General features: G+C 44.3%; 1 protein-coding gene across 3 annotated transcripts in view; it reads left to right on the top strand.

The window, feature by feature from the left end:
• The window catches only part of CAMK2B (calcium/calmodulin dependent protein kinase II beta), a 295350-nt gene that overhangs the window by 165305 nt on the left and 106322 nt on the right, over positions 1-23723 (top strand). For all 3 annotated transcript variants that reach the window (XM_027851841.1, XM_027851833.1, XM_027851858.1), the window contains exon 3: positions 1251-1310. In XM_027851841.1, the coding sequence (XP_027707642.1) occupies positions 1251-1310 (60 nt within the window). The remainder of the gene's footprint in view (positions 1-1250; positions 1311-23723) is intronic.

The following is a 23723-nucleotide window of genomic DNA, read 5'->3' as shown; positions in this document are numbered from 1 at the left end:
GGATAAATAAATGGCATCATCTCTGGATGATCACATGTGGGTTGTCCATTTGGAGGATCCAGAGCATCCAGAGCGAGGTTCTCACCCCTGGACACCATGTTCACTTTCACCCAAAAGGAGAGCTCTGGATTTGAATCCTGCCTCTGATACTTAAGAGTTGTATAACTATGAGCAAGTCAGTTAATCTTTCTGAGCCTCATTTTTTTTCTTCTATTAATAAGTCAAGAACCTGTAGTTTTATCTTATGAAAACTCTCTCCACCGGCACAGACCATGCATGGACCATCTATTACTTATGTCTTGGAGAGTTCAGAAGGCTCAGACAGAGTGATCGCTTTACTCCTCAGCCTGGCATTTAAAGCCTCTTCCCCATCTAGCTAGTAGCCTTTTTTTTACAGGCTTAACCCACATTACTCCCCTAAACAAACTCTTCCTTCTGACCAACTGCTTATTCTTTACCAAAATTTCCACTCCATCTCCCGTCTCCATGTCGTCACAATGACCGTCCCCTCCTCCCGAGTATCCTTCTTCACCTCTGCCTTTTAGAGTTGTTGGCTTCCTTCCAGACCAAATTCATGTGCTGTAAATTTAGAAGAGCAGGGACTAGAATCCAATCCTTTTCACTCTGTGTGTTGCCAAAAGATCATAGAACACATTACAAAGCTAAATACTTTGGGATCCTCCATGCTATTCTTTTGGGAGTACAGATACTCACCCAAAAGTTGGCTATGAATGCATTCAGGTTTCCATGTTCTCCTCCATTCCACATAAGTTGACTAATGAACAATAGGAAAGTAGTAGATGCATAAGAAGAGTTCTGGAAACGGTCTTGACTAGCCCAAACACATCAGGGATGAATTCAGTCAAGTAGGAATGGGAGGGAGGGCAGGGCACAATGGTAAGGAGGCCAGCCCCATCACAGAGATGGTTGTGCCAGAAGGGGTTAGTAGTGTGTGCTCAGGTGGGGACTGTAGGGGGACACCAACCTTTGGAGAGGAGTGTAAAGGCAGTGTTACCCCCTGGGGATAGTGACCTGGGGGCAATTGCTAGTCAGGACCAGCAGAGGACTATGAGGTAAAGAGCAGGGATGGCAATTGCCTTGAAGAGGAAGTGCCCCCTCTTTCCCCAGTGGAAGAAGCCCTTCTTGTTCCAGCCTAGTTATGGCTCTGCCTAGAAATGTTTAATTGCTGCCATTAATAGTCATATCCCTTGGATTCACGGTGATGCCTCTTTCTCTGTTTTTGTCTTCAGATCACCAGAAGCTGGAGAGAGAAGCCCGGATCTGCCGTCTCCTGAAGCATTCCAACATTGGTGAGCATCTCTTTGAGAAAGCTTGGCAGGGGGTGGACAGGGGCATCCTTCAAGGGCCAGCTATCCCTCCTGCCTGGGGAATCTTTTTTTAGTTCTGCATACAACCTAGTCAGCTTCACTTGACAGACATCTTGAGAGTGTGGGCTCTCCCAGGACAATCTGGGCCTGGTGACTTTAGGATCTCAGATTTGAAGCTCTATGAGGTGTTTTGTTTTGTTTTCTCCTCATCATCCTTTGTCTCACTTCATCCTTGGAGCTTCTCGTGCTTGACAAAATCAGGCTTTGAGACTGGGATGCCCTAGGAGAGGTCACTGACAGAAATTCTCCCAGCCCTTTCCTGATACAGGGCACCCATCTTAGAGTTCTCCAAAATCCTCCATTAACTCAACTCTGCCCACTTGGCACTCCCCTTTCCTTACTGCCAACACACAGTGTTGCCCAAGGAGAGTGCCTGCCCCCTCTAGACCAGGAAGCTTAACTTCCATTGCTGGGAAAAATCTAGAGTGGATCACTAAAAAGCTGATTGGTGAACATGTAGAAAAGACAGAAGTGACTTAGAGCCATCACTACTTCATCAAAACAGGCCATGCTAGAAAAAGCTTATTTTCTTTTTGGAGAGGGCTGCTAAACTGTAAGAGGTCACATAGTATAGCGTAAGAGAACTGTCCTCAGAGCCTGGAAGACTCTGACACATGTTGGCCGTGTGACCCTGAGTGAGTCTCCTAACCTCTCAGTGCCCCAGCCCACTCTCTAAGACTGAAAGTCACCTGGAATCCCCTGAAATCATTCCCACTAAGTTGGTAGAAGAGGGTAATGCTGTGAGTGTAATTTATCTAGATTTTAGAAAGTATCTGATGAAGTATTTCATACTTTTTGATGAAGTATCTCACTATTCTTGTGGGGAAGGAGGAGAGATATGGATTGGATCAGAGGTGCCCAACTCTGGGCATTGGCAATTGGCAGCTTGACTGCCCCAGAGCCAGATTAAAATGTCATTGGGAAATGTTTAACAAAATAAAGAAAAATACAGTACAACACAGATGATACCTATTTGTGGTTTTCTAAGTCAGTATCTGAGCTTGGCACTACTGGATCATATAATTAGGTGGATTAAGAGCTGGTTGGATGAATGGACTCAGAGAGTACTTGTTAATGGTTCACTGTCAGTGTGGCAGGAGGTCTCCAGTGGAGTGCCCTAGGAATCTGCGGTTGTCCCCATACAACATTGTTAGTAATGGACACAGTCACCAAGTTGTCTTATGACCCTAAGCTCAAGAGTTTTATTTAACACATTGTATTACTGAGTCAGGATCCAAGAACAACTTGACAAGCTAGAACATCAGGCTAACTTTAATAAGATGAAATGAAATATAGGTAAATGTAGAATCTTATATTTGGGCACACAAAACTCAACTTCTCAAGTACAAGTTTGGGAGGGCGTATATACACATTTGTTTGTCTGAAAAAACAAATCAAAGGACATTTAAGTCTGAGGAGTTGGTATTTTATCCCATTATTATATTGTGGTTCTTAGTCCATTTGTCTTATCTATTTAATTAGATTACATACTCCTTGAGGGCAGGGACCAGGCCTTACTTCATCTCTGTTGGTGTCTAGCACAGAAAGTGCTTGCTGACTATTATTTGGATAGATTCTTGTCTGGAAATTTTGTGGCTGGACTGAGTTTGATGGTCCTTTCTGGCATGATGATTATATGATTCCATCTAGTGAAAAGGCATAAAGGGATTTAAAAACCTATAACTCTGAAAGCCCTGGAAGGCTCTAGCAGAATAGAGAAGGAAACTTCAAGTATGGGCCTAGTGACAGGCTGTGTGTTGGCTGAGGACTAATTCAGCTAAGATCAGGGAGTCTTAACACCAGAAGCCTGGCTAAAAGGTGATGGATTTTTTTAGCCACTGAAGCTACAAAGGCCACACTGTAGCATCCGGGGCTTGTGAACTGGGTCAAGAGATGTAAACTGGTCTGATCATTCTGTAAAGAGATTTGGAATTATGCCCCAAAGAGATCAAAGGAAGAAGAAAAGGACTCATGTACAAAAGTATTTATTGCAGCCCTTTTCATGATGGCAAAGATTTAGAAACTTAAAGGGGTTTTTATCAACTGAGAAATGGCTAAACAAATTATATGAAGGGGATGGAATGCTGTTGTGCTGTAAGATATGTTGAAGGAGGATAGTTGCAAGGAAATACGGGGAGACGTATGAAGTGATGCAGAGTAAAGTGAACCGAGCCAGGAAAACAATTTCTATAAAAATCATAATCATAATGATGATGATGATGATGATGATGACAGCTAACATTTACATATTGCTTACTTTGTGCCAGACACTGTGCAGCCCTAGGAGGTAGGTGCTATTATTATCTCCATTTTCCAGATGAGAAAATTGAGGCAGGCAGAGGTTGTGACTTGCCCAGGGTCACACAGCCAATAAGTGTCTGAGACCAGATTTGAACGCAAGTGTTCCTGACTCCAGGCCCAGTACTCTGTCCTTTGTGTCGCTGTCTGCTCATTGTGCCAACAAAGGCTTAAGAACGCCGATCAACTAGATGATGAACCATGATTCCAGAGGACTGACCAAGACGGAGCTTTCAGAATAACATGTGCACTTTGGGACGTGGCCAGGATGGGAATTTGTTTTGCATGACTGTGCTTATGTGATACAGGGGTTCTGTATTCCTTTCTTGCTTTTCAGTGGATGGGGGAAGGTGAGAGATGGGAAAAAATTCTTGATCATTGAAAAAAAAACTTGTCTTAAAAAAAAAGAAAGAATGGGAACACTTAAGCAGGCCAGAACCACAGTGAGACTCCAGAAAACCACAATTAGATTGTAATTTGAGGGCTAGAAAGGACCTCAAAGGTCATCTAGTCTAAATAACTCATTTTACAGATGAGGAAGATGAGGCCCTTAGGAATTAGGACTTCCCTGAAATCATATAGGTAGTAAACAGCAGAACCAGGATCAGAATCCAATTCTCTTCTGAGCCAAAGTTCAGCCCTCTTTCCTCTATACAACACTGCCCCTGAGGCTTTCATGCTTCAAAAAAAAGAGACAATGGAAGTAATGTTTGGAAAAGAAACAATGCTCTGGGTGGGTCAGAGACATAGGGAAAGGTCCTATCCATCCATCCATCAACCCATCCATCCACTTATCCATCCATCCATCTATATGTCTATCTATCTGGTTATCTCTCTCTTTCCCTATCTGCCTCCCTTACTATCTGTAGCTATGTATTCATCCATCCATCTATATATCTGCCTATACATAAATATATAATGATCTACAACATTTTTAATATACACACACACACATTTATAGTAGCACTTTTTGTGGCAATAAAAAGTAGAAAGAAAGCAGCTGCTCATAAAGTAGAAAATGCCTAAACAAACTGCAGAATATGTTTTTAATTAAAGGAGCATTGTATTATAAAAATGACAAATATGGAGATTTCAGGGAATCTTGTAAAGACTGTTATGAACTCATGCCAAGCAAAGTTAGTAGAATTAGGAGAGCAGTTTGCATGGTGACCCTGATAGTGTAAAGGGAAACAAATGGGAGAGACCTCAGAACTCTGATCCCCACAGACCAATCATGACCTCAGAGACCTGATGGTGGCCCATGCCTCCATCTCCACAGAGACACATGGGCTCTGATAGGTGTGGATATCAGTAAATATAGCCAATTTTCCCTATTGATTCATTTTGATTTGCTGTACTTCTTTCTATTGGGGGAAAGGGTAGGACCATCGGAAAGCAGTAGCATTGTTTAAAAAAAATCAACAAATTTATTTATTTGTATTTTATTTAATCTTATTTTTATTGATTTTGATTTTACACCACTATTACTTTCAAATCTATCATTCCCCACACCCCTACCAGTGAGCCACCCCCTTATAACAAAGTCTAAAAAGAAAAAAAGCAGTTGTATACAACCAAACAGTGTATCAACCATGTCTGACAGTGTATATGATATTCCACACTCATAGTCCCCCACCTCTACAAAAAAAAGAGGAAAGAAGCATTTTTCTCAACTTCTCTGGGGCCAAGCTTGGTCATTATAATTTTATAGTGTTCAATTTCATGAAAGATTTGCCTTTTTAAAAGGAAACAAATCAAAACACGCCCAATTATGCATTCTGTTCCGGGTTTCTAAGATTTCTTGACCTACTTCCTTAGCCTTAGTCCTGACTCCTGACAAGCCCTGCAGCTCCCAGAACTGCCCAAGACTGTGGAGTCAGCCGCCAGTCAAGGGAAGGGCAGTAATGTCATGTGAAAATAAAAATGGAGTAACTATTGACTAAGCTGTCAGGAGATCTGTGATAGGGAAGCCATGAGGAGTGACAGTCTGGGGACAGCTGAAGGAGCGGGAGATGATTGTATGTCTTGAGGCTGCCTCTCTCCCTGTTTCTGGGCCTCTTTATGAAGTTCCCTGGGTCAGGGCACTTCCCCTGCCAGGGCCCACTCTCAGGGCCAAAGCTGTTTCAGAAGAATTGGCTTTAATTTTGTTGTTTTTAGGAAGGTTCTCCCTTCTCCCTTTTCTAGGGGTCAGGGGTGATGGAGGGGAGAAGGGTGAAGGTAAAAGGGGGCACCACTGGCTGGTGTAGGGGAGAGAACTCTGGACTGGGAATCAGGAGACTGGCGCTCTTCATCCTGTAATGCCACTAAATCACTGCATGACCTTAAGTAAGTCACTGCCATTCTCTGGGTCTCATGTGATATGAAAGCATTGGACTAATGAACTTCTAATGTGCTTGCCATCTCTAACATTCTTTTCTTCGGCCAGTCCATCTGGAGTGTTGACTGTCATTAGCCCTGGCACCTGGAGAGGTGGCATTAGGATCAGCAGCTTGAATTTCCCACAGGCTTAAAGGACTCCTTCTGTATGGCATGGGCTGTGTCCTGATGTTTACGGCTTTGAAAACTGATGGCCTTTCTCAAGTAGAGAACACTGAATGAGAGAGATACCTGATGATCAAAACTGGGACGCAGTCGTTTAGTGAGGGATGGGGAACTTCTTGTTTCCAAAGACTTTCCCAATCCTTCCACTCACTTGTTGCTTCTTCAACACCCTTTTGCCCTTTTGGGAGCATCTTCCTTGGTGTCTTCTAGGAGTACGTTGCACTGAGAGAGAAACAAGAAGGGGAAAGTAGTGTCTTGTCCTCTGCCCTAGTCAGACCACAGCTGGAGGATCAGTTCTGATCACTGCCCTTTAGGAAGGACGTTGCTAAGTTGGCCAGAGGAAGGTGACCACCGTGATGAAGGGCCTTGAGTTTATGCCATTTGACAGGTGCTTGAAGGAACTAGGGGTGGTTAGTGTAGAGAAGAGGAGACTGAGAGAAGTGGGAGGACCTGGTACCTGTAAAGGACTTTAATGTTTGTCTTGGAGAAAGGGATTAGACTTGGTCTGTTTGACCTCAGAACTAGAAGCAATGGGGCAGATTTAGGCTTGATGTTAGGAAAGATGGCCTAATGAGAGCTATCCCACAGTCAAACAGGGCTTACCTTAGAAGAAAGGGCTCACTCCAGCAGTGGCTAGACGACCACTTGCCAGGCCTTTTTAATGGGAATGTATCTTGTGAATGTCGAGGAGTGTGGGTTGGGACAGTCTTTCATCCATTGCTGAAATTCTATGATAGACAGTGGTGGGACTGCTTGTGGAGAAAGTCTGCGTGGAAGCTTATGAGCCCAGCAGAATGCAGGCTCTTTGAGGAAAGGGGCCATTTGTCATTTTTGTCTGTGTGTCTTGAGTACCTAGCATGATGACAACAACAATAGCGTTATATAGCACCTACTATGTACCAGGCACTGTGCTAAGGACTTTACAATTATCAAGTCATTTGATCCTTCTAACAATCCTGGGAGGTAAGTTCTATTATTATCCCCATTTTACAGATGGAGAAACTGAAGCAAAGGTTGAGTGATTTGCCCAAGGCCACAGAGCTAGTAAGTGTCTGAGGCCATATTTGAATTTGGGTCTGCCTGAGTTCCAGGCCCGGTGCTCTATCCATTGCACCACTTTGGTACCTACACTGTGCACCTAATGCATGATGCCTCGCACACACACTCTTAAAAAATGCTTGTTAAATTGCCACATGGAATCGAGGAAGGATCTCTGTGGGACAAGCAAAGTTTTGAGCAGTACAAACAGTCTGTCTTTGCCAAAGGGTGGAGGTCTGTATGCATGGGATGCATAAAGACACTCCTGGAGAATAGTCCTCAGGGAGAAGACGAGAGGAATTTCTGTGGACCACAAGGTCAATGCAAAGCAGCTGAGTCACAGGGCAGATGAAATAAGCGGCACCAGTCTTTGGGGGCATCAGTAGAAATGCAGAGCAAGAGGTGAGAGCCCTGTAGGCCGATGCCCAGGCGAGAGCATGGGGGGAGTGTTGGTTTGGTTGGGCCATGTCTGAGGAAGGCATTTGACACCCTAGAGAACATCCCGAGGAAGGCGACCTTCCCTCTGTGGGGAGGGAATCCAAGTATTGACCTAGAAACACTGGCTGAAGGACCTGAGGAAGTTTATCTTGGAAAAGACCATCTTAAGGGGAGGGCAGGAGAGCTGCCTTCACGAATTTGGTGAAGAAGGATTAAGTTTGTTCTGTTTGACCCCAAGGGGTTAGAATTAGGAACAATGGGCAGGATCTTCAGAGAGGCAGACTTTGACTTGCTGTAAGGAAAAAAACTGCCTAATGATAACTGTTCTAAAGTGGAATAAGTTGCCTCAGGAGGCTGTGAGTTTTCTAGCACTGGAGTTCTTATATAATAGTGATGATGATGATGATGATGATGATAATTACTAACATTTATTTTGGACTTTAAGGCTTGCAAAGGCTTACCAAAAACTTACCTCATTTGATCTTTGCAGTAACCTTGAGGTAGGAGCCATTTTATATGAATCCCCATTTTACAGAATTTTCATGAGGAAACAGATTTAGAGAGGTAAGGTGGCATAGTGGGTAGAATGTTCGACCTTGAGTCAGAGAGACCTGAGTTCAAATCCTATCTCAGACACTTGTGTGACTCTGGGCCAGGTGCTTAAACTTTCTGAGTCTTTATTTCCTTTTCTGTGAAAGGGAGATATAAACGTTAACTATTTTTTTTTTTTTGGCTAGGCAATGGGGTTAAGTGACTTGCCCGGGGTCACACAGCTAGTAAGTGCTATGTGTCTGAGGCCTCATTTGAAGTCAGGGCCTCCTGATTCCAGGGCCGGTCTATCCACTGAGCCTCCTAGCTGCCCCATAAACATTAACTATTAAGTGACTCACCAAAGGTCTCATATCTACTCAGTGAGGCAGGATGGGAAAGTTTTCCTGATTTCGGGGCCAGCACTGGTACTACTACTACTGCACCTAGTGGCCTGCTCTTCAAGGGGGGGATGGATCCTTGCTAGATGTTGTGGAAGGGACTCCTGAAAAGATACTGGGCGGGTCAGATGAAGCCTTGAAATTCTCGTGGGGGTGAGTCGGCTTGCAGGCCCGATACTAGACCTTCACCTTCACTTGCAGCCCAAGAGCTGTGAAAGCTGATGCCACTCTAGCAGGCCTTGCCTGGGGCACAGGTCTCCAGGGTGTCGTTAGGTGCCATCTGAGGCAGTGGGCCATGCTCAGAGCAGCAAATCTGCTTTTCCGTTCTCCTCTCCCCTCCAATCTAAAAGCTACACTTTGGGACCTTTCTCTTGATAACTTGGTACCAAGGCCAATGGGCAGGGGTAAGTTGGAGCCCTGGGGCTCTAGACGGCTGTGACCCTACTCAGACAGGTCCACCCCTACCCCCACCCAGCTCCTTCTTGGAGACAATCTCAAGGTGAAAAGAGGTCCCCAGAGGAGTTAGAGAAAGTCAGTTGCTTGGGTCCTTTGAGACTGTGCCTGAGCTCCAGAGAGGCTGCCAGACCGTCAGCTTGAGGAAATGTGCTGAGGAGAACCTGTGGGCAGTGGACTCTGCTCATGCCCAAAAAACCCACTTGGAAAAGGTATCCTTGCCAGAGGTGGCATCACGAGCCAGCACCACCGTGATCATACAGCACCTGGTCTGCAGTTTCTAAAAATACTCTGCTTGACGTCCCCCACAGTGCTGTTCCATTTTCACCTCCATGAGGATTCAGACAAATCCATCCAGTACCTGGTCCAGTGGAAGACTTCCCCCTGTGCCCACCCTCCATGGGAGCTGATTGACTTGGCGAGTGCCCTCCCAGGACATGGTGATCTTTCCCTGGCATTCTCTGCTCTCACTCCACTTACATTTATTGCCTGTGAGCACACACTAGCTGCTTGCATTCATGTGGGGGGCAGGAGGGGAGAAATGGAGCAGTCTTTGGAATCTGCATGATTTTGACCTTTCCAGGCTGTCTTCATTAAACAAATATTTACTGAGTAACTGCTGTAACAATACATTTGCATAACATTTTCACATGCTTCGGTTCATTTGGGCTCCTGTCTCACTGCCAACTTGGCTGCAGGGTGATGAACACTTTGGCCACAGCAAAAGCTTTCATTAAGTCGAGGAGTTGTGATATGCAGTGGAGAGAATGCCCACTCTGGAGAGGCCACAGATCCTTGAAATATTGACGTTAGCATTTAATTTGAGTCTCTCAACAACTCTATAAAATGGATAGGAACGTTGGCATATCCATTTTCAAGATGGGGAAGCTGAGTCTTAGTGAGGTTAAGTGAGTCACTCAGGGTCACGTGTCTGATTTGTCAGAGTAGGGATTTGAAACGCGATGGTCTTCCGCTGCCAAGTCCAGTGCTCAGGCCTGGGCTGGACTTGTCCATTTTGCCTCCATGACATCTCTAAGATCTGTCCACTTTTATCTGTATGTGTGACCACCATCCTAGTCCAGGTTCTCCTCTTGCTTGGGTCACAACAGTAACCTATAATGGGTCTTCCTGCCTTCATTTTCTCCCCTTTAAAATCCATCAGATGACCTATTCAGAAAGCACCTAGCAAAGTACCGGGCACATAGTAAGGACCTGATGCTTTTTTTCCCTTCCTTCCTTTTATCTTTTGCACAACTGAAAACTGATCTTCCTAACGCACAGATATGACCGTATTATTCTCCTGCTCAACAACCTTTAGTGGCTCCCGAGTGCCTCTAGGATAAAGTACAAATGCCTCTGTCTGGCCTTGAAATCCTGTATAACTTGTTGCTAACCTGGCTTTCTAGACTGATTCTACATGACTTTCCCTCAAGCTCTGTTCTAGTCCTGCTGGGGTTCTTGCTGCTCTCTTTTTACAGCTTTCTATTTACTGCCTCCGTCCCCCAAAACCTGGAATGTCCTTTCTCAGGCTCAGCACCACCTCCAAGAAGTCTTCCCTGATTTCCAGTTAGGGCTCCTCTCAATGACTTTGTATTTATTCAGTAAACATTTTCTTTTTTACTTCTCTGTGTGCCTGTTTCCCCCCAGCAGAATGTAAGCTTCTTAAGGGAAAGGCATGGTTTGTTTTTTTTTTCCTGTATCAGCATCTAGTGGGACTCCTTACATTTGGTAGGAACTTAATAAATGCCTGTTGAATTACATGGGATTGTGGAGATACCAAAGGAGAATAATAGTAATTGCTGATGTTTGCAAAGCATGATGGTAAAATGCTTTGCACATAAACTGCTTCATCTGTTCTTCCCAAAAATCCTGTGAGGTTAGTGCTACAAGAATAATTATCCCCATTTTACAGATGAAGAAACTGAGGTTGAGAAGTTAGAAGACAGTGCTTGGCCTCAGTGCTTGCAGTCTGGTTGGGGAGCTAAGACAAGCCCACCTGAAACAATTAGGGAACTGTAAAAGGCAGGTGTGAGGCGTTTCTCATTCTATCTGTGGAGCACAGAGAAGGGAATGGTTGCCTCTGTAGTAGGAAAGTCTTCTTGAAGGCTGAGAAATGGCTTGAGGTGAGTTTTCCTCTCTCTCAAGATCCACCTCAATGAGAAGTTACTTTACCAATCCAGGTTTCAGAAATGCCTTATGGTATCATAGGATTTGAGAGCTAGAAGGGACCTCTGCCACCATCTAGTCCAACCCAGAGTCGAAAGGAATTACCACTAGAGCCTACCCAACCAAGTGGTCATCCTGCCTTTTCTTGAAGGCTTTCAAGGAGGGGAAGCCCACCATGTCTGGAGGCCTGGTGTTGTCCCTTGGGGAAGAAAGAACTTCATGGTGGGGAGGGGCTGGGCGGCAGGGTGGCATAAGAGAAGAGCACTAGCCTGAGGGTCAGGAGTCCTGAGGTTAGACTTTATCACTAATTAACCTTGCCAAGCCACCCCACCTTTCTGAACCAGATGAATTTTCTCCTCTGCAAGATAATGGGGTCAGGCTAGATGACCACCAAGGTCCAGACTTCTCTAAGATTCCCTAATCACCATCTCCATAATAGCTCTGACTGCCCTTGGCTTTCCTAATTCACCCTTTCCCCCCCCCTTTTGATGATTTTCATAACTTATCTGTATTTGTCCCACTTCCATTTTTATACTTCTCATAAAGTAGGGAATCCAATTCCTGATGCCACCTTCTCATGCTCAGATGGTGAATAGGGGAAGGATGACTTTCCAATAGACATTTTAAAGAGCCTCTGATGTATACAGTTCTGGGAGAGATACAAAGATTAATGATTCACAGTCCCTTCCCTTATGGAATTTACAGTCTAGAAGATGGAGTATGACACATATTGAGATGATTGTAATATAAAATAGTATACAGTAGTAGGAAAAAAGAGCTACAAAATGTTATGCAAAGTATAAAGAGTAGAAGATGGTACTACCTGCTTATGGTCAGGAAAGAATTACAGGATCATAGATTCAGAAGTGGGTGGCTTTGTAGGGGATGTGATATTTGAGGTAGACTTTAAGAGAAAAGGGTGAGAATAGTATGGGGTAGAGAGGGCTCTAGGCATTGGAAACTGTATAGGCAGCTAGGCAGCACAGTGGAGAGAGTGCCAGGCCTGGAATCAGGAAGACTCATCTTCATGAGTTCAAATCTGGCTTCAGACACTTACTAGCTGTGTGACCTTGGGCAAATCATTTAACCCTGTTTGCCTCAGTTTCCTCATCTGTAAAATGAGCTGGAGAAGGAAATGACAAACCACTCTAGTATATTTTCCAGGAAAATTCCAAATGGGATCATGAGGAGTCAGACACAACTGAACAACAGATTCCTAGAGGTGAGAAAACATGGTGGAGGGGTGTACGATGGATAACAAAAAGTACAATACCATTTGGCCAGAGTGGGTTAGTATAGGGCATGCAAATTCAGATGGTGTCAGATTCCAAAGGGCCTTGAATTGCATGGGAAGGTATTCAAATTTCATTTGATAGATAATAAATACAATCACAATCTCAGAGTTGGAAGGGACCTCAGAGGCCATCTTTCCATACTTGAACAAGTTTCTCCACTACAGCATCCCAACAAATAGTGGTCCAGCCTCTGCCTAAAGAGTTCCAGTGAGGAGGGTCCCACCATCTCCCTCACAGCAACCCATTACACTCTGGAACAGTTCTAATTGTCAGGAGATTTTTTTTCTTGACATTGAATCTAATTCTGCCTTTTTACCACTGCCCCTTCCCCTTTGCCCTTAGCTCTGAAGCTTTTGTTATTTCTTAGAAGAAAGCCAAAAGAGAGTCCAAACACATCAACTTGTATTAAAAGAAAGGGGATACAGTAGCAAGAAGATGCCTCAAATATCACCTTTTATGTGAAGCTTTTCCTAAACCTCCCTCAAAATTACATTGGATTTATAATGTCTTTGTTTTGTGTATACTTACATATGTGTATGTAGAATAGAACAGAATGTAGGTTCCTTGAGGACAGGGGCAATTTCATTTTTGTCTTTGTGTTCCGAGGACTTAGCACATAGTAGGTGCCTAATAAGTACATGTTGATTAGATTAACTGGGAAACAGAGCCAGTTACAGATTGCAGAAAGCACCTTGTCCTTCCCTACCTAGTCCATGTCCATGGCCCTGAATTGTACTCTTCTTCACCCTTGACTTGGACTCAGCCTGAGGGAGCCAGAAGGATGTGAGCTAATGGCTTGTTAGGTACCTGTGCAATTCCTCCTCAGGGCTATTTCTTTTTCCTAAGCTTTCTGTCTTTCCCAAAAAATACATGTAGACAAGGAAGAACATTCTGTTCTTCCCTGCAATTGCCATCATCATTTTCAATAAGGTTTTAAAAATAAGTATTTCACAACTTCCTACCTTCCCTTTAATGTGAGAAGACCAGACCTGTCCTTGCTGGAGCACTGGAGAGGCATGTCAGCATAGTGGAGAGAGCGCTGGAAATCAGCAAGACCCAAGTTCAAATTCTGCCTCCTACTCTGGATATGTGACCTTAGGCAAGTCATCTAACCTCTCTGAGCCTCAGTGTCGTCATCTGTAAAATGGAAAGAATATCTGTGGGACCTACCATACAAGGTTGAGGTGAGGTCCAGATGAGATAATGTATGGAAAGTACTTGATGAACCTTAAAGCACAATGTAAATGCTTTCATATGCTGGAATACCAGTTGTATTCTGGGGCAAAATTCACAATAGTGGAGCATCTCATCTACCACCCTTTGAAAAACCCCTACCTCTGCAGATGTTCAGGCTGCTCTCAAGACTTGTTGTCTTCTAATGATTTATTTGGGGCTGACTGTTGGGAGTCCCTGTTCCATTTATCAAAGGTATCAGAGAATGCCAGGCCTTAGCCTGAAACAGCCCATCTGGCACCTAGACTGAGGGGTCCTAGAGGGAAGAGCTGATGTCTTAATCTTTGTATTCTGTCCCCTACCATCTTTTCCAAACCTAGCACTGTGGACAGTAGAGAGGGTTGCTGGGTGCACTCCTTGTATCTTCATGTCTTGGGCATCTCATTTGTCAAGCCAGCGTCTCTAAAGAAAAGTTTAGTTATGTTTTAGTTTCTATAGTTCATAATATCACAGATTTAGAAGGACCTAAAGATGTTATCTAGTTCAACCACCTCATTTTACAGATGAAGAAAATGAGGCCCAGAAGTCAAGTGACTTGCCTAAGGTCACACAGCTACTAAGTGGCAGTTTTGAACCCATGTCCTCTGACTTCAAATACAGCACCACCTCCACTGTGCCTCACTGCCTCTCCAGCTTGTTTAATGAATAAAATGTTCTTTATGTCTGAGTATTCATTAGATGTTCACCTTACAAAACAAAAGGTAAAATCCTCTGGGTGCCTTACCTAGTGAAATGTGCTACACGTACCTTTGCCTAGCATAGGACCTTGCAGCAAATACCTGTTGGAGGAATGGATAAACCTTTGCTTCTTTCTGTGGAAATCCAGCCTGTTTCCATGTGGACGTCTCTTAGTTCTCTCCATTGCCATTTGGGACTGCAGAGTGACAGATGGAGCAAGGCTCTGGCACTTGGGAAAGGCCTTGTGCCAAGCTGGCTGTTTCCTTCTTGCCATTATGACTCTAGGGGACATAGGAACTGGCTTCCTCCCCAGGTAAACCCCAGCTTTAGGATTATAGGATGCTGGATTTAGAACTAGAAGAGCCTTTAGAAGTTCTCTGGAGCAGTGGAATCAAACTCAAATAGAAACAGGGCCCACTATAGAATACATAAGGATCCCTGCAGGCCACAAATGGACTTATAAAACTACATATTTATCTATGTTTTGTTGTACTTTTTAATATGTTAAATATTTCCCAATTGCACTTTAATCTGGCTTGGGCCACATTTGCAAGCATGATGGGTCACATATGACCTTGGGTATTTGACACCTCTGATCTACAACAACCCCCTCATTTTACAGGTGAGGAAACTCGGGACAAGGGACTGTCCCAAAGCCACACAGGCAGTTAGTAGCAGAACTGGGATTTGAACCCAGAACCTCTGACCTCAGATCCAGGGCTCTTTTCCATTGTAACACATTTTCCTATGCACCAGACTGCCAAAAGTAGGTTTGGCCTTATGGCTACATTCATCTTTCTCCATACAGCTAGTAGTTGGGGTGTGGGAAGGGGAACCATCTTCTTCTTGCTTTGCCCAGAGCCTCTCTCCTCCCTCATTTGCTGTCTTGCTAACACACTCTCCTGTTTCTTCCCCCTCTCCAGTGATTGATGCCTCTTGTACTCTCAGCCTCCTTCGCTGTCTCCCAGCTAAGCTGATTCCCACACATGACATCCCTCTCTAAAAGTATCAGATCGCCTGACTGTCCCATGCAGATTTCTCTTCCTTTCCCCTGGCACTGGCAGTATGGCTCACCTCCTCCCAGTGAGACTGTGCCCACCGCAAGTTTCAGGCCAGTAGCTGTTGTAGCCTGAACACAGATGCTCCCTGGTGAGTGTTAGATACGAACTGGTGATGGGAGCATTGGCACAAATAGTAAATCAAGGAAAAGCTCTCTGGCTGTTCAGGTGGGGACCCTGAGCCTCATGGAGCACCCCCAGCTCCAGGGAAGGCAAGGGACTGGTCCTCAGCTTTGCAGATTCAGAAATTCAGTGTTATAAATTTCCCTAACAATGAGGAGGTTGTAAGACCCTTGTTTACACTAATCCTAAACCTGTGATTTTATTGGTATGGGGAATTCTAGATAGGAAAACCCTCTCTGCCAATGTAGATCAGCACCTGCTCTGCTGCTCAGATCTTAGAGAATTCCCTGGGATACTAAGAGGTTGAATGATTCTTCAATCTGCCTCATTGTAACTTCCCCACATTGTTCCTAATTCTGTCCTTTGAGGCCAAGCACAACAGTGCTACACAATTCCTCTTTCTCCTCATCAGTTACCATTTTTGTTATTACAATGGCTGAATGGGCTTTGCCTTAGTCAAACTGTTAAAGACCTTAGCTTGAAAAGCCCAAGGTCCCCACTGCATCTTGGGCCATCTCCAGTTGTCCTGATTGATATCTGGCCTCTAGACCCAGATGGCTCCGGAGGAGAAAGTGAGGCTGGTGACTTTGCACAGCCCTCCCTCATTTAGATCCAATTCACTTGTAAGTCATGGCACCACCTCCCTGATGTCATGGTCCTCTTCAAGAAGGAAGGACAAACAACAGCACTTTTTATTGTTACCAATACCTGGAAGTGTGGCTTTCACTAAAAAAATATAAGGAGGCACTTTAGCCATTGGGTGTGAGTGCTAGTAATCTCCCAGCTAGGAGACAATTCTTTCCAGGTTCATATTTTTTTAACCTCTGTCCCTAGATTAGGGTGTGGTGGAGGGGAGGTCTACGGCTCCTTTAATTTACTAGCTGCCGCTCACATTTAAACTCTTGTGTAAATTTAAATTATTGGCCTACCAAATGGAATTTGAAAAAGCATTTACTCTCTTGAATTTACCAGCCTAGAAATACTCTTGGGTTACCCCTTTTTAGTGATACTTCCATGACTCCCAAGCACTGCTTGGAATTGCTTGCCATTCAGATTATACCAGAAAGCCTACTGAGGTGATAGTTTATATTTATAAATGTTATAAATTGTATGTTATAAATTGTAAAAGCTGGAGGTCTTTGATTTCAGATCCTATGTGGTCTGCATTTTTGCTAGTGTTGGACAAGCTTGTTGGTGGTTGGGGAGATGGGGTACAGCTGAGATTGGAGGAGACTGCTAGTGAGAATCTTGGACCAATCTGCACAGGAATCCCCTCTGCAACATACTGGCCAAGTGGGCATCCAGCCTTTGCTTGGAGACCTCTGGTGAGATGGAACCACTGCCTCCCAAGGCAGGCCAATCCACTTTTGGACAGCTCAAATTGTTTTTTTCCTAACATCAAACCTGAATTGGTTTCTTTGCAACTTCTGCCCTCCGGGGCCAATCAAAACAATTCTGATGCCTTGTTTTCCCCCTTAGAGATTAAGTCTAAGATTTTTGAGTGGATGGGTTAGATCACAGAATCAGAGATCTAGAACTTAGTGAACTTAGAAGCCATGTAGTCCAACTCCTTTATCTTATAAATGAAGAAACTGAGAACATAGACATGTTAAGTGACTTTCCCAAGGCAACCCAGGTAGTAAGCATCAGAAGCAGGATTTGAATACAAGTCCTCTGATTTCAGAGCCTATGCCCTTTCTCTTATACCCATCTAACACAATTTAACTAGCAGTTATTAAACTTACTCTGTGTTCTGGGCACTGTCCTAGGCACTGAGGGTACAAAGACCAAAATGAAATAGTACCTGCCCTCAGGGAGCTTGCATTCTTTTAGAGGAAATAGTGTGGACCTAAATACAGTCCAGGAGAGAACTAACTAGAGTGGTGCCTCAGCAAGAGACAAGAGATGCCATGAAGCTACCAATGAGACTTGGAAACTGGGAGAGAATGAGATGTAGGAAGCTAATGGCTGTCCCTTCAGCCTTCACTCAACCTCTCCTTGGTTCTCCTCTTTTTCTCTCACCCTCCTGCATTCCCTCTATATCCTGCTGCCTCATCTCCTCCTCACCCTCAGTAATGCCTGGGGTTTTTCACCTCCTGGTGGGAAAAGTTCACCTACTGTGTGGGACTGAAACAGGCTAGTGTGAAATGGAGCTCAGAGGCCTGAGAGGGCCTCAAGACCAACCCCCTCATTTTATAGAAGAGACAACTGAGGCCCAGCTTACCAAAGAGCTTTTCCCAAAGTCTGTCCCCCACCCCAGCTCTGTAAGAGGTAGGATTCCTTAGTCTCTGTGGTAAGAGAGAGATGACCACCAGTGGTAGAGCTGGGTTCTAGTACTGGCTCTTTCTGATTCCCATTCCCCTCGCCCTTCCTGTCTTACTGTGCTGCCTCCCTAGGTTAAGGCTTCCTTTTGAAGCTCAGCAGAACTTCTGGATGTTAGTGTCTCAGGTTCTGTCTGAGGCACATCTGTCCCCATAGAGAAGTGCCATATTTTCACTGATTGCTGCTTCTGAAGCTGCTTTCTCTCTCTCTCTCTCTCTCTCTCTCTCTCTCTCTCTCTCTCTCTCTCTCTCTCTCTCTCTCTCTCTCTCTCTCTCTCTCTCTCTCTCCTCCTGGAAGTTGTTCCTAAGTCTGTGCAGTTGAGCCATATATCAAGTTTCTAGACATCTTTGACGGATATCTTCTGATCAACATATTGATTTTGGTCCCATCTCATAGTACCTCCTCAGGATCAAGTAACCAGGACTATAGTCCAAGTTCTAATGCTGACTTACTCTGGTACCTTGGGCAAGTCACTTTTTCACGTCACTGTATGATCAATTTTTTTTAAGTTAACAGCTTACATTTATGTAGGACTATAGGGTTTGCAAATGTTTCACATACATTATTTCATTTAATCCTTACAAAAACTGTGAGTTAAGTACTAGAGGCATTATCCGCCCCATTTTGACAGATGAAGAAACTGAAGCTTAAAATAGTTAAGGGATTCACCTAAGATCACACAACTGGTAACTATGTCTGAGGTGGGATTTGAACCTAGGTCTTCTTGGCTCTGTCTGGAGTTCTGTATACTATCATGTTATTTCTAAGAGCTAGATAAAATGCTAGACTTAGAGTCAGGAAGAATTCAGTTCGTATTCTGTCTCTGACACCAGCTATGTGTCCCTGGGTGAGTCACTTAACCTGTTTAATTCACTATCACTTACAATTCTCTTCCAATTTTAAATTATTGTTCTCCAAATATAATTTGCAAAAGCATCTTTGGAAGAACTGTATCTAGAAATTTTTGCGTCTGGGGCATAAAGGAGGGCACTTCTGGGGAAGTCCTAATAAGAAAAGGGGGTATACAGCAGGGCCAAGCAGGAATGGCCTCACCTGGGATAAACCTCCAAGGGTTGGGGAAAACAGATGGAAAGAGCTTCCTACTCTTGCCAGCTAGATGCTTAGCTCAATTTTCTATGTTACTGAAGGACTAAAAGTGTTATCAGTGTCTCCTCTAAGTGTTGGCTCCTTGGGGCAAAGCCCTGGTTGCCCTGCTCTAGTTATGGACAAGGTGACTTTTATCAATAAATTCTAAAATGATTTCCAGAATGATTCACGTATAGATTTGAAAGAATTTTTTTTTAGATGATTAGAAACTGACTCTGGCCCCAAATTTTCCCCCTATCCCACTTAGTGACAGGAAATAGGTTGGATATAGAACCATCCACTCTTGACAGAATTGGCCATACCAACATGCATTAATTTGAGGACCTTGTTGAGCCCACCAAGGATTTTTGTGCCTCACAAACATGCTTCAACATTAATTTACTTTCCTTCCTTTTTAATTTCATTTTATCCTAAATTTATAATTTTATATATATATATATATATTTATATGAGAGAGAGAGAGAGAGAACGAGGATGTACATGGAAGTGTGAATCTCTGTTAGAGCTGGCTTTTCTTTTAACATAGGAAGTTCGACGTGTAGCTTTCAAAGCCTCCCTGCTTGCCTGTGACTCCTTCTGTTTTCTTCGTGTGTATGTGTATGTGTGTGAACCCTACCCCTGTCCCCCTCACTTCCCTCCGCGTTGATGTGCTTCCCAAGGTAGGAATCACTGTTATTTCAGAAAGAGGACCTGCCGTCCAGTTCTCTGGTCCTACACGAAGCTTTTCTTCAACCTCCAGTTGTTAATGTTCTCTCTCTTTGAAAATACTTTGTCCATATTTTGTGTTTACTTAACTTGGTACGTTTTGTATCACTCTGACCCCATCCCCAAAATATATACTTACATGCAGGAACAATTTTTTTCTTTTTGGCCTTCATTTGTTGTTCCTGGAGCTTGGCATGGTACCTGGTACATAGTAGGACATGAATAAATGTTTGTTGAATTTCTTGAATTGAAACTGCTGATCCTTCTGACCAGCTGATGACCAAAATAGAATGAAACTTCTGCCTCCGACTTAAACAGTCAGGCAGCCCTTGAGAAGGTTAGGTCATCCCCACTTGTCTATGGATAACTTTCATCTGGTTGCCGCATTTATGTTGGCCACACACTCCAGCTGCCAGTCTTCCAAAGAGCCTTTGACCTTTTGGATAGAACGTCATGTTAAAACATCATCCGATGGCATCCTTTGTAGTGGAATTAGGGGTAGAGATGACTTCCAGCCCTGTTTTACCTAGTGATTTCTCAGGCCACATGTTGGGTCACTGGGGGAGTGTGTCGGAGAGAGAGGGATTCCTCATTTGAAATGAGCTCTGTTTCCAGTTGACTGCTTTTACAGAACACTTTGCTGTTTTAACTACAGAGGGACCACCTTTTATAGTGAACAATAGCCAGGCCTCTTCTTATCCTTCAAAAGCAGCGTCTGAAGCCTTCTCATCTCGTCTCTGGGCGCAGTCCCCTTAGTCACAGGTAGTATATGGTGTAGCCTGCTCCCTGGAGGTGTGGGTAAGACCTGGAGTTGGACAGATTGATTGACTCCTAATTGTCACTGGTCTGAGGATTCCAAATCAGCATTCAGGTCAGTGAGATGGCACAGCAGGAGGTGCACGCCAAATGAGGCCGTGGCTGCCTCTCAGGAATTACATCGCAGCCACTCTGTCTGGCCCTGCTGGCTCAGCTCCTAGTGCTGTCATGGATTCTGAGTGGACAACTGATTCTCAGCGGCATTCTCAGTCTTGGGGCAGAGGGGTGGAATGTGGAGGGGGAGCCATAGCATTAAAAATGGCCTGATGAATGTGCTGCCAGGATTTCAGCAGCTGCTGTCCATGAACTGAGAATTACACCACTTGTAAGACTGGTGAGCAAACCAAAAGGCAGCTTAGAAGAAAGTCTTTGCCGTGATTGTTTGAGGCCATGCCCCAAATGGCAGTCAGGAGGCTGAATGGTGGTAGACCTGACCCAGAACAGATCAAATGGTCAACTTTTCCAACACCCTTTGTACTTACCTACAAAGAGAATTTTTTAAGTGCTTGCCATAGGCTGGGAACTTCCTCCTGATCTAGCAGGCACCTGCAGCCTGAATCTCTGCTGCAGAAAATGGTTTTTGCTGTTCATCACAGGCCCTTGAATGTCATTGTTCTGAGGAAACCCTGGTACCAACACAGGCCTGGCCTTTTGGTTTACACCTGCCTGGCTCCCAATTTGGACCTCATCCCTTTCCTCAAAAGCCCTCATCATGTTCACCTAATCACTAGCACCTGAGGGCCCTTTCCTAGATAAGGTGCTCCATACGATGAGGTGGGGGCAAGATGGTGCCATGGTGACATAGTGGTTCATTTTGAAAAGATCCAACATTTTAATGGACTGCAGGCTCCAGGTGAATCAAAAGTACAACATGGCAGCTCCCTCCCAAAGCTAATGTGATCGAGAGCAGGATGTCTTCTCCTTGTTTAGCTGGTGATATAGCCCTGCTGCCCTCTGCCCTGACCTGTACACATCTGGAGCTTAGGACACCATACTTTAGAAGGGACATTAATCAGCTCTCCAGAAGAGAACAGCCATGGTGATGAAAGACCTCTTGGAGTACATCCTATATGAGGATCAGATAGAGGAAATGGGAATGTTTACCTTGCAGAAGAGAAGGTTTGGGGTACATGATAGCTGTCTTCAAGTATCTGAAAGGTAAAACAAAGAGGTAGATGTGGACTTGAAGTCCAGAAAGTATCCTAACAATTAGAGCTCCTCAAAGTGAAATGGTCCATACCGAGAGGTGGTGGGGCCTCCTTTATTTGAGGTTTTTGAGCCAATGCCAGGCGGTCACTTGTTGGGCAGATGGTTCTTTTCTTGGTCATGTGTTGCACTTTGATGGTGATCCCTTCTAACTCTAAATTTGATGCTTCTGTGATTATGGAGAGCCAAGGCAGGGGGCTGGCAAGATTTTAGGGCTCTTCACAGTCAGGACTATGCAGAACCCCAGGAAGGGGAAGGAAGAAAGTAACCTCAGTTTTCTTATCCATACAATGTGGGGAGCAGGGCTGGAATAGATGGCCCTTTCATTTTTAACCTGTGAATCCATGATTCTGCAATTCTCTGGGGAACTGGTGGACAAGATGGCATCCTGCAGGGCATTGCCATTCCAGAGGTGGGGGCAGCTGCCCAGACATCTGTTCTCTGCATAGAGCAGATGGTGCTGCAGGACCCTTCACGTGATCCTTAGATTGTGAGCTTCTTAAGGACAGAGACTGGTTTTTGCCTTGCTTTGTATCATACCACAGTGCTCAGCACATAGTAGGTGCTTAATAAATGTTTCTTAATTTGATTAATTGTTCTGGGAGAGGAAAATTGGGATTCTGAGAACTGTTGCAGCATCTTAACTTTTCTTGTTTTTTTTTTTTTGTTTTGTTTTATTTTGTTTTTCTGCAATGTGCTTAGGAATGACATGATAGCAGATGTCAGGCAGTCTAATACTGGGCCAGAGAATCCCTCCCTCCCTGCCTCTCCCTCTGTGCAGGTCTGGAATGGACCATATGGGGCCTAGGATTACACTCAGGAATGGAATGATATCCCTGGAACTACCTTGTGGATACTTTCAGGCAGTATCGTGGTGCAGTGGAGAGAGTATTTGTATTCTTTGTTCAAAAATAGTATGGGAAAGAGTATTTGGAATCACGGGACCTGAGTTCAAACCCCAGCTTTACCATATATGGGCCTGTGTTTCCTTATCTATATGATGAGGGAGTTGGATTAGATGACCCTTCTGGTTGCTTCTAGCTCTAAATCTGTGAGCCTCTGTAGAATACCATCCTCGACCTGGTTTCTGGAGTTGTGGGTGGATAGCGGTGCCCTTCAGAAATGCAGAATTTCAGACCTAAAGGGAAACTTAGAGGTCAAATAATCCAGCCCAGACCCGAACAAGTATCCTTTCCATAACATTCACAGAAAGTTCTTCCTGTCCATGACTTTCTGGGACTTTAAAACTATGCCTTGTCTAATGCTGGATCATCCTGGGCCTCCCCTCAGTGCGGGCTTCCTTGACCTGGAACAAGGCTTTTGTCATCACTGTGGCCTGCCAGCTCTGGAATGTTCTTCCACAAGCCTCTTCCACTGGTGAATTCCTCTTGGAGCCTTCATTTTGTTAGAGGGTACAGGCCATCTGCCTTCATTTTCCTTCCCATACTGTTCCTGACTTTTGAGATTGGAAAACCATATTCACCCCCCTTCACTTATGGCATGAACATCAGGCCCTTCACCAACTCAGCTGATGTCTGAATGTTCTTCAGTTTATCAATGTCCTTCCAGAAATGCGATACCCATAATTCAACCCAGCACTCTAGATGGTGTCTAACCAGGGCACAATAAGATCATGGGAACATAGATCCAGAGTGAGAAGGAACCTCAAATGCCACCTGGCTCAACTCCCTCATTCTCTTCCTAAAATGAGGAATCTGAGACCCAAGGTCTTACAGGCAGTTAAGCACCTGTAAAGTGGGACCATTACTGTGTTAGTCCTTGTAAAAGGAAAAAAAATCAGAAGTGTTAGTTAAATAATTCCTTGCATGTATCTTACCATGATAACAATAAATTATGAGTTACGGTACATGATGCTTCCTAAGTGTCAGAGTCAAAGAAACAGTAAGATCAGTTCACTTGTCTAGATCT

The sequence above is a fragment of the Vombatus ursinus genome, unplaced genomic scaffold (genome assembly GCF_900497805.2).
Source record: "Vombatus ursinus unplaced genomic scaffold, bare-nosed wombat genome assembly UNPS02000580.1, whole genome shotgun sequence".
Classification (NCBI taxonomy): Eukaryota; Metazoa; Chordata; class Mammalia; order Diprotodontia; family Vombatidae; genus Vombatus; species Vombatus ursinus.
This window is presented reverse-complemented; position numbering and strand designations above follow the sequence as displayed.